General features: G+C 42.0%; 1 protein-coding gene across 1 annotated transcript in view; it reads right to left on the bottom strand.

Moving 5' to 3' along the window:
* Positions 1-12144, bottom strand: part of LOC124132993 (multidrug resistance-associated protein 1-like) — a 60325-nt gene that overhangs the window by 46456 nt on the left and 1725 nt on the right. Inside the window, exons 2-3 of the mRNA XM_048398478.1 lie at positions 4246-4425; positions 1396-1521 (exon numbers count right to left, since the gene is read on the bottom strand). Coding sequence (XP_048254435.1) covers positions 1396-1521; positions 4246-4425 — 306 coding nt within the window. The remainder of the gene's footprint in view (positions 1-1395; positions 1522-4245; positions 4426-12144) is intronic.

Genomic DNA, 12144 nt, shown 5'->3' with positions numbered 1-12144 from the left:
GTAACTCTGTTTTTAATGGCATTATCATTTGCAGAAGCCCTCGGTCTCTTTAACTGCCCGTCACGCAGTTAGCAAATCATAATATCCTGAAAAATAACGTAACACTTATAATACCACAATGAGACTACTGAGATACCCATTCCCACTACCCCATCCCTCCGACTCCACGACGAGATAATAAGCGACATTACCAGGGAGCGACTAATGACAACACCGTATTCCGTATCTACTTCTTTGCTGTACTACTGCAGAACGGCCTGTGAAGATCCGGGATAGAATAGGTCTTCAGCAACCCATGCTGGCCGAAAAGGACGACTATGCTTGTCGTAAAAGGCGACTAACGGGATTCGGTAGTCAGGCTCGCTGATTTGGTAGATGCATGTCATCGATCCTAATTGCGTGGATCGATGCTCATGATATCAATCACTGGATTGTCTGGTCCAGACTCGATTATTTACAGACCGCCGTCATATAGCTGGAACATTGCTGAGTGTGGTGTAAAACAGCCGACCAATCAATCAATGCAACTGCGGAGCAACTGCGATATATTTCTAGCATATTACTACGGAAATACTGAGACAAAGCAGAGATACTACCGTGGTGCTACGAATATATTACCGCGACACTATCGTGGAAATACTGAAATACTATTGCGATACTATTACGGAATACTGAAATACTATCGCGATACTATAACGGAATACTGAAATACTATCGCGATACTATAACGGAATACTGAAATACTATCGCGATACTATAACGGAATACTGAAATACTATCGCGATACCACAATGGAATACTGAAATACTATCGCGATACCACAATGGAATACTGAAATATGTACTATCGCGATGTTACAAAAGAATTACTGAGACACTACCGTGACTATACTGAGACACTAACTCGATATTACCACGGGACTACCATTACGCTTCAATCGTGCTACCGTTGTACCGTTGTACCGTGGTACCGCGGTACCGTGCTACCGTTGTACCGCGGTACAACTGAGATACCACCATCACGAATGTTGCGACTCTTTCTGCAATCGTCATCCTTGAAAAGAGATACGAGAACCTGCCTCGGCAAAACAGTTTGGTGACAGTGAGTGAGTGAGTATGGTTTTACGACGCTTTTAACAATATTCCAGCAATATCACCAGAACACCAGAAATGGACTTCACACATTGTACCCATGTCGGGATTTGAACCCGGGTCTTCGGCGTGACGAGCGAACGCTTTAACCACTAGGCTACCCGACCGCCCCAGTTTGGTTTAACGTTGAATGACTAAACATTTTTATCAAAAGCAAAAACCTTAAACATATATATATCGACACAAAGGCTAAACCAGAGCAAGACAAAATTTTCACTAAAATATCGGTGAATAGTTTACTTACAAACGTGAGTGCCTCCACAAGGTGCCCTGTAAACATAGCCCATGGAGTTGTGTCTCCATAAGTCTCCAATCCCGCCAGGTGAGCCATATTCAATACACCAAGCATGATTAAGAACACAGCGCATAGCTGAAATGAAAGAGTGAGTGTGTGAGTTGGGTTTAACGCCGCTTTTAACAATATTCCAGTTATATCACGGCGTGTCAGCTTAATGTGGGAGGAAAGCCCGAAGAGATGCAGGTCTCAGACGTTTACCACTTCGGTGAAACCCACGAGCACGGGTATGGTGCTGACAAACCTAGAAACATAATCGGGGCGAACCGGGATTCGAACTCCACAATCATAGATTTCTGGAGTGCCCAAGGGACGCAACTCTGCACAGCGAATCGCGGCGCCTTAAATGACCGGGCCACCCGTGCCCCCTAGGCCTGAAATGAAAGAAAATCCACATGTACGTGAATGAGACAGAAGGATACATTTTAAACATGCATGATACACTACAGTAAACTACGGTTATAATGAACTCAGAGGGAACACTTCTTTTAGTTCGTAATATCCGTAGTTCGTTATAAGCATATATACAGCATTTATACAACAAATGGTCGGGACTGAAAAATAAGTTCGTTATATCGGTCAGTTCGTAATATACGTGTTCGTTATAGCCGTAGTTTACTGAATATATTTTCTCATGCAAATGTCACTGACCATTCATATTATAGACGCCAAAAGGTGTACTCATAGAATGATATATATAAATATGACAGAGCAAGTGTTACATATCTGCAAAACAGGCTCTCTTCACCTTCGTAATATTGGCCGAATAAGAGGTATCTCGATGAAGAGATTTGGGTTCAACGCCGACAGTATTCCAGTTATATCGCGGCGTGTCAGCTTAATGTGGGAGGAAAGCCCGGATGCAGGTCTCAGGCGTTTACCACTTCGGTGAAACCAACGAACACGGGTATGGTGCTGACAAACCTAGAAACATAATCGAGGCAAACCGGGATTCGAACCCACAACCATAGTTTTCTGGCGTTCCCAAGGGATCAAATTCAATGGTCACGGCACATACAGCAGAGCTCCAGATAACGTTTTGAGCAATTGAGTTTTTTACTCTTGGGGTTCTATCTTAATTTGGGTTATTACATTTTTCATTGGGTAACAAATATTTTTTTCACTCATCTATTCATCACTCTGTTGCGTTTTTCGCAAAATTAGTGAACATTTTAGGATTTGAAAAAAATGAAATAATGTTTTAGATGTATAGAACTGTTCTAAATAGATAGGACGCGGAAAGTAAATTAATGAGGTCGTAATTGTGTTTCGGAAATTAGCTGAATTTGGTATTTATGCATGCTGTTTTTATACATTTGAGTTTTTATTTAATGTATGTACGCAAGTTAATTCAAGGTAATTGGGTTTTGAATATATTTTTTATTTTTTTTATTTATTTATTTATTTATTTATTTTTTTGGGGGGTGGGGTGGTATTTAACACAAATACGCTTCTTATCTGTTGCTCTGCATACAGAATACTTCAGTCGGAAAACCATACCCAAAACATATTATATCACTCCAGTTCTGAAACGACACAATTTCTTGCCTGTGTCATCACGAATCAACTTCAAGCTGCTCTCTCTTGCCTAACGATAACGTGACAACGAAACTCCAGCCTATCTCTTATTACCACCTTACCGTCCAACGCGTTCGCTACGATCCAAAGACACAATACCCATTTCAAAAACACAGGTAGTAACCACTTATGGAAACAGATCTCAAAGTGGAAATAAAAATAAAACAATCCCCAAACTAATCAAGTTTTGAGAGCCAGATAGCAACATTCCTTTAAAGTCAGGTTTTCCCCTGAACTGAATCTTGACTCTTGACTCTTTCAACAAGCGCCCAGAGCGCACTGTACTGTGTGAACGTTGGCGCTATCATCATCATCATCAACATCAACATCATCATCATCATCATCAGTATCATTATTATTATAATCGAAAAAAATATGAGGGTCCTAAAAAGCTCTGATTACTCGTTTGCTGGATTAATAACATTATCATCATTATCATTATGTACATATTAAATTATAAAATGCAGCAAAGAGGGTTTGGGTGATCCTGGCACAGTCAGGCTCAGGGGCCTTGCCCCCTCAAACCAACCCAGAACTTTTCGGAGCATGTGAAGACTCCCCAACACTGCAGCCTTCTGCATTACCCAGATTGTCAGAAAGGCTGTATTCCCGGTAACAAACCCGGGTACTCTACCAATGTTAGTCAACAGATTCGGGGGTACCAAACCTAAGGCATCGAGAACGATAGGGCGTCGGATAACTTGGTACTTGGGATGCAAGCGTCATTATCATTATTATTATGACTTTTATTGTTAAAATCGAATAAGGAATTAAGGCCCAAAAGCTCTGATTATTTGTTTGCTCAATCAATATCTGACTGAGGTGAGGTGGGTGACGTGAAATGGGGTTTAACGTCACGTCCAAGATTATTGCACTTATATAGCGACGTGCATGTACGTGTGTGTTTGTGTGGCTGCTTGTACTAGTCCGGACGTACTGATGCCGATTTATAGTGCTAGCTCACTGAGATACCATGCCGCAGTTTAACATGACACAGTATACTGACTCCGAGCCGACCAGTCCTTGTTTTAGCCCCTTAATGCCGAGCGCCAGACAGGGTAACAACAAGTACCATATTTTAACGTCTTTTGGTATGACCCGGCCGGGGATCGAACCCCGGACCTTCCGCTCTCCGGGTGGACGCTGTACCCCTAGACCACGGAGGCGGTTCTAATATCTGACTGAAATCACACCCTGTATTCGGGTGAGCTAAGCACTCACTGTTTTCATGAAGTTCAAGGCAGAGAAAGGGAGTTTCCTCTTCCGTGGCTTGGAGAAGGTGTAGGGCACATAGACGACGGTAGCCATCCACAGGTAGGCACATGGCGCCCATACTACAAGTGTAGACCGGAAACATGACGTCAGTTCCGGCCAGGTGTTGTTTTGAAGCAGTGACTGATTCTGAAGTAGAATAATCATATATGATCAAGTATATAGGAGTGAAGACCGTCGTAGCGAAACATGTAACGTACGTTTGTGTTAAACTGTGGGTGTTACGCCTGCCGTAGCCTAAAGAATGACGTACATCTGTTTTAAAGTATGGGTTTTAAGACAATCGTTTTAAAGTACTTGTGTTATACAATCGCAGCACAACACATGACGTACGTTTGTTTTAAAGTACTTGTGTTATACAGTCGTAGCAGAACACATGACGTCCGTTTGTTTTAAAGTACTTGTGTTATAAAATCGTAGCACAACACACGACGTACGTTTGTTTTAAAGTACTTGTGTTATACAATCGTAGCACAACACCCGACGTACGTTTGTTTTAAAGTACTTGTGTTATACAATCGTAGCACAACACACGACGTACGTTTGTTCTACAGTACTTGTATTATACAATCGTAGCACAACACATGGCGTACGTTTGTTTTAAAGTACTTGTGTTATAAAATCGTAGCACAACACACGACGTACGTTTGTTTTAAAGTACTTGTGTTATACAATCGTAGCACAACACCCGACGTACGTTTGTTTTAAAGTACTTGTGTTATACAATCGTAGCACAACACACGACGTACGTTTGTTCTACAGTACTTGTATTATACAATCGTAGCACAACACATGGCGTACGTTTGTTTTAAAGTACTTGTGTTATACAATCGTAGCACAACACATGACGTACGTTTGTTTTAAAGTATGGGTGTTAAGACAATCGTAGCACAACACACGACGTACGTTTGTTTTAAAGTATGGGCCTTACAGTAATCGTAGCATAAAGAGTGACGTTGGTTTGTTTTAAAGTAAGGATGTTACGACAATCTGAGGACGACGAATAACTTGTTTGATAGGCATTACTTACAGTGGAGCAGCAGGTGTCACCTATTGAGGGGGGTACCCAAACCAGCATAACCACATTTTCTCGTGTGGTAAAATTTGATGCCCTGTTATTACTGATTCTGAAAACCCATGATGAAATTCTGTCAAATGATGGCATTTCGAAAAAAAATGATTTTTTTCAGCCCTACCCCTAAGCTGGTTATAATTAAGGATCATTTTGTCTATGTTTTCGACGGGCATATCAGTTGTAAGTACACTTGTTTACATCATTTATTGGGTTTACTCATGAAGCAGCAGTACAAGATAATCTTACCAGTTAATTTAAAGATCAGTTAGCAAAATATATTTAGTTTTATTTGAACGATATTAGAACAAACTAAAACATTTGAATCTATTATTAGATATTTAATTCACAAAAGGAAAACATGGTTTGATCAACCACAAATGTCAGTGTTCAATACATGCAATGTTTCATTTCTTGTTCCTCCCAAACACACATCATAGTGCCATCATGATAAAGACATTTTGTTAAATTTATTAAATTTATATATCAACCACAACTATCATCTGTGAACCATCCTTGTACCAGATACTGAATGCTAGAAAAACGTTCATGCTGTCACCGAAAACATATTGTTATGGTGTCAATATTCCGCTCTCTCACGATTAAGGGCTCAGTCACACATTGAGGATTTTTACTGCCTTCCTTGATAGGACCATTCCCGATTAAAATTTGTCAAAAATCTGATCAAGATCCTGTGATTCGTGGCGAGAAATTCACAAACAATCAGAAGCGTCCCGCTTTCCAGCCGAATTCGCCCCGCTTCTCCCGTTCTCAATCCGAATCTTCCACATGGTAAAAACACCGACCAAATCTGTCCCGACAGCATCCCAATTCTCCCAAATGTGATCCGACAGAGATCAGACAGTGACCGGACAGTGAACCGACAAAGACGGTTCGCATTCGGCAAGATCTGGACGCAATCTGGACTCAATCGACAAGAAACAACAATGAAGAATGCATGCCCGTTCATCAGGACAGCGTTCCGATCCACAGGTCACCGTCCAGACTACACAGGACATTGTTACGATTTTTATTCGATACAGCAGAATCTGTCACGACAGTCACGATTGTAAACCGACTAGACAAAATCGGCTGAGTTTCCCGAATGTCACGGGACGCACCATGCTGTCAGGAGTGCTTGGCCGACCTCTCTGGTCTCAGCCAATGATAGGACATTCAGATCATTGAGGACTGTAATCTGACTTTTTCACTTTTCGTGTCGTAGCGCTGTCTGATCTCAAACGGGAACCATAATCGGCACTGTGTGAACCTGGCCTTATACTGAGTCAGACTCTGACGTATCGCTATCTATTGCAGAAAGCGTCAGGGGATTTGCCCAGAACAATCCATCTTCATCTACCAAGGATGTACAGTCAGAGGCCACAGTACATGGTTGTCCATTGTCCAAGCATGAACATTCTGCTCCACATCCATCAGGATGACACTCGCATACAACGTCATTTAGCAGCTCATGGGCAGCTGGTGACTGATTCATCATGTTGGGCTGGAGTCCAGGGCCATCGGAGCTTCTTTCATGTCCATGTGTAGTAGCATGAGGAAGTGTTGCCATAGGTACAGCGTCCTGTCTCCATACCAGAAGCTGGTAAGAACAAGGAAATGAAGATGGAAGGCACCTCCAATTGGTGGAAGTTTCTTTCCCAGAATGTTCTTCTTGCCTGTCTTTTCACAATGAAGTGCATTTAGCGAAGCACCGTTTGCCTTGCCATACATTTCATGTATAATTGTGTTACTTTATGTGGGATCAAGCCTTCCTCAAGGCCCAACAGACCAAGAGATTGAAACTGACCAGCCTTCTGCATCATTAGGTGGTAGGCAGTACTCTTTCCATGTCCAAAGAAAGAGCTCACAGTATCACATCCAGTCAGACTGTGGACTGATAGTAGGATCGTCTGTTGATCCATGCTGAGCAGATCATATATTGTGTGCACAGGGATATAGCGGGTCAGTTGGGTGTGTTTCCCATCATGACCTGGCCGACGGTGTACAAATAGGACAGGGACATCTGTGTCAGGGCTTTGCACCACAATCGCCTGAGCGCTATCTTCTGCTGAAGCTATTGCATGGAGTATCCTTGTATCTGCTACTTCTTGGTATGAGAACTTGGAGTCAACCTCTATCATGCCTTCATGTGTGATAGATACACATTTCTCACCCTGACTGCCACTGACACCTAATCTGCCCTTTCCTCAATAGTGTACATTCCATCATATATACTGAGTGTAGTATTGTGCCAAGTTTGTTTTGTTTTTACCCTTACTTAAGAACTGTTTCCAGTTCTGAGAGATAGCAACATCAGCTTTCACATGGTAGAGATGGCCTTGATCTTCTTCTCTCTTTGAACGGGTCTGGCCTTTGATGCTGTCATCCATGTACTTATCAAAGACGATGTGTATCTGCTGGACATCATTTGCTGAGAGTGTGGTGCTGTTGTAAATGACATACCCCATGAAGTGCTCAGTCATGTTCCTGAAAGACATGCTGCCTGTGTGGATAGGTACACCTACCATATGTATTTGTGCATGCCCATCACACACTAGAGCATGACATCTTTGGATTGCTGTCACCTTATCACCCAGTATGCGTTCTTCTAACATGGAATCTGACTTGGCACAATACATCATGATACCATCCTCTGTAAATAGGCTCAATGACACTGGAGCATTTTCAAAGGACAGAACTCACTTAAGAAGCACCTTTTTTGCATTCACGGCAATCACTCTGAGGTACATCACCTCTCCATCGACAGTCACATCTTTGTTGTGTACTATCACTTTTTGCCGCATGTCTGACATGGTCTTGAATCCTGAACTTGGGACTGCATCACATAGGCTCTTCTTGGGAACACCATCTCCTTGAGGTGATATGAAGCGATAAGCAATGAAAGTTGATACCATAGTGGCATCCTTTGATAAGGCATTGCACATGCTGTCTTCGATTGGTGGTGGTGCCACTGCTCCAGCTGCGAAGTTCACCAGATGAGTAGAAGTCTCTGCAGATAGCTCAAACGGATCAATGCAGGCTCCATCAAATATCTGTATCCCACGTCTTCTGTGCGGCTCTTCCACCTGTATGGTGCTGAGGCTGTCTGTTTGTGTCAACCTGGCCAGCATGACAGACAACATCTCGGGAACATTGTGGAGTACTGTGCAGTCATGGGACGAGCCAGACACCATTTTGCACGTGCTGGACCTCGTAGCGCCAAGCCAATAATCCCTCCTTCCCCTTTCAGAGCCTTGTTTTCTGTTGTCTCCAGGAGTATAGACCATCCAGACAACATTACACAGCTTTGCAACAAACTCTCCATCTTCAAATCCTGCTACCACCTCTGCTGGTAGCCTGTTCATCATCATCAGTGAGACTGGCAAGTAGGGGGAGTAGTTCGTACGGTTGGTTACAAACAAGAGGGGCAAGAACTCGTCTTTTATATCCTCGTTCTCATGCCAAAGTCCATTCCTGGTTGTGCTCCAAAAGACCTTCAATGGAAGCACCACTTTCACCAAGAAGTCATCCTAGGGTTTGAAAGTGGGTGATGTGGACCTGTCGTGGTCTCGGAAAAGCTGTATGAGTGTAGATAGTCTGGTTGTGATGACGGCTGTGAGCTATGCAATGACATCAGCCATCGGTTCTTGATAACAAGTGCTCGATGGAAATCTTTTCTCGAAAACATGTGTTCTACACTGCCTGCAGCATACACCCGATTCGTGTAGAAGCTGTTTCAAGCCAGCATCCCCATACAGGTAACAACTTGCTGAAAAGACTGACATCAATAGGTGCATCCCGCCTTCACATGGTATGACACCCCTTAAGTCATCTGGTATGGATCAAGCTATTTCATAGGCCTTGGTGAGCAGTCCCATATCAAAATACACTGGGGGGCACGGGTGGCCCAGTCGTCTAAGGCGCCGCGATTCGCTGTGCAGAGATGCGTCCCCTGCACACGCCAGAAACATATGATTGTTGGTTCGAATCGCCCCGATTAGGTTTCTAGGTTTGTCAGCACCATTCCCGTGCTCGTGGGTTTCACCGAAGTGGTAAACGTCTGAGACCTGCATCACTTCGGGCTTTCCTCCCACATTAAGCTGACACGCCGCGATATAACTAGAATACTGTTAAAAACGGCGTTAAACCCAACTCACTCACTCACTCAGTCAGTCAAAATACACTGGGTCATAGTGCTGACCTAGGGAATTGATTGCTTCCTTTGTTCTCCTAAGTGTTGTGTACACAGTCAATAGATCAGTTTGTGGCTATTGGGATAGGGTTGAATGCCACAGTTAAAACTACAGGTGAGTTCTCTGCCTCCATTCGAACTTGGAACAGACCCCACGAAGGAACAGTATTTTGTGGCTTTTTTGCTAAAGAAAATTTGAGCCTTGTTGATATTGTGCTTATTTCAGGTTGCATTTTGTGTTTTGCAGATATAATAGGAAAACATGTATAATTTGGCTAAAATCTAATAATTTTTCATAATTATATGCTCTATACAATCTAGATACATTTGGTCTGCAAATCTAGCAGAATTAGGACACCCATATGTCTCAACAACAACAAAAAAGATTTTAGAAAATAGAAATATGTACAAAAGATGCAAAAATATCCTATTCTTAGCATTTTCTTTATAAAATCACCATAAAATTTACAATAATGCTAAATGTTGTTCCGAAATCACAGGAAGTATTCATGTATACCCCCTCTTGAATGGGAAAATCAATTAGCAATGTTAAATAGTCTGTGTAGACAAATACATTCAGATAGTTTCATGTCGGAACACACACGTAAACGCGTGACCTGCTTGGGAGTAGTTGGTAAGAAAGTAGCAATTTCTTGAAACGCCATCATTTTTTTGGAATGCCATCATGAGTTTTCATTAACAGTAGTGATAGAACATCAATTCTTACCACATTAGAAAATGTGGTTATGCTGGTTTGGGTATCTCAAAAACTAAGGCACTTTTAAGGACACTGTTGCTCCACTATTAGAAGTTGACGGGTGACAAGGTAGACACAATTTATGGCTAACAACTTTTTTAAGACTGTAAAAAGCGACGTTTCCGTATAGAGCCTTATACCGTTGTCAAGCAGGACTGAATGAGGGACAAAGTACAGAATATATATAGCAGGTGGAGGATTAACTGTAGAGGAATAACAGTAACAACAATAGCATACATGAGTGGGATTAACAGTAACAACAATGATAAAACTATTAGAATGATTAATTTTATCGTTGGGATCATATTTATCTCAATATTCAAAATGGTCACCAACGATGTAGGATTTAAGGTATACTCAACTACAAAAGAAACGCACATGCCGTATAAGTTTGAAGGGTTATATCTTGGAAACTATATGAACTGGAAAGATATTTTTTTGTAGGTGATTAAAGCTAAAATGTTGAATTTAACAAATCTATTCGTAACGACCAAAATTGATCATGCTAAAAGTATTAAACATTGATCCCACTCATGCATGCTGTTGTTGTTACTGTTAATCCTCTACCGTTAATCCTCCACCTACTATATATATTCTGTACTTAGTCCCTCATTCCCCGTGTGCGACATACGCTTGCAGTCGGAAAGCGCACGTTAAATCTCCAATATAAGTAAGTACCCTCATTCAGTCTTGCTTGACAACGGTATAAGGATCTTCTACCGAAACGTCGCTTTTTACAGTATTCAGGAGGTGAGGTGAAATGGGGTTTAACGTCGCGTCCAAGATTATTGCACTTATATAGCGACGTGCATGCACGTGGGTGTGTGGCTGCTTGTACTAGTCCGATCTGATGCCGATTTATAGTGCTAGCACGCTGAGATACCATGCCGCAGTTTAACATGAATACCCCACTCAGACACAGTATACTGACTCCTAGCCAACCAGTCCTTGTTTTAGCCCCCTAATACCGAACGCCAGACAGGGTAACAATAAGTACCATCTTTTAACGTCTTTTTGTACGACGCGGCTGGGGATCGAACCCCGGAACTTCCGCACTCCGGGCGGACGCTCTACCATTAGACCACGAAGGCGGTCAAGTATTAAGGAAGTTGTTATCCATAAATTGTGTCTACCACGAATAATGTACGTTTGGTTTAAATAATGGGTGTTACGACAATCATTGCATAACACATGACGCACGTTTGGGTGTTACGACGATCTTAACGCAATGAATGATGTGCGTTTATGTTAATTTTGGTGTTACGACAATCGTGCCATTAACTTTTTGTTCATGATAAATCACGGCATTATCGGGGAAATTATAAAGACAATTATTTTCCTTTTGATTATAAATGGTACCGTAAGATTTTGAAACTACGGATTTTGTGAAATCCACGAACATTTCAGTAATTTCATATTCGTCAGCAATTTCAAGCAATCCGTAACATATTAGGTATTCTATGAATTCACTTAACATAATGACCAGTTAATTCGTGCGATTTCTGAATGACCTTTGACATGTTCAATCGTGACATTTTGGGTAGTTCATCTCATATATTACCACGATTAGCTGACTTGGTTGATGCATGCCATTTTTGCAATCGTTGAAGCTGTTACGCTTTCGTTATCTTTTGTCAGCTTGGAGTGAGTGAGCTTTTAACATTATTCTAGTTACATCACGGCGTTTCAGCTTAATGTGGAAGGAAAGCCCGAAGTGATGCAGGTCTCAGACGTTTATCACTTCAGTGAAACCCACGAGCACGGGTATCGTGCTGACAAACCTAGAAACATAATCGGGTTGAACCGGGATTCGAACCCACAATCATA

This window comes from Haliotis rufescens, unplaced genomic scaffold (genome assembly GCF_023055435.1).
Source record: "Haliotis rufescens isolate VD_foot unplaced genomic scaffold, xgHalRufe1.0.p SCAF_18, whole genome shotgun sequence".
NCBI lineage: Eukaryota > Metazoa > Mollusca > Gastropoda > Lepetellida > Haliotidae > Haliotis > Haliotis rufescens.
The sequence above is the reverse complement of the archived record's forward strand: the minus strand, read 5'-3'. Positions and strand labels throughout refer to the sequence as shown.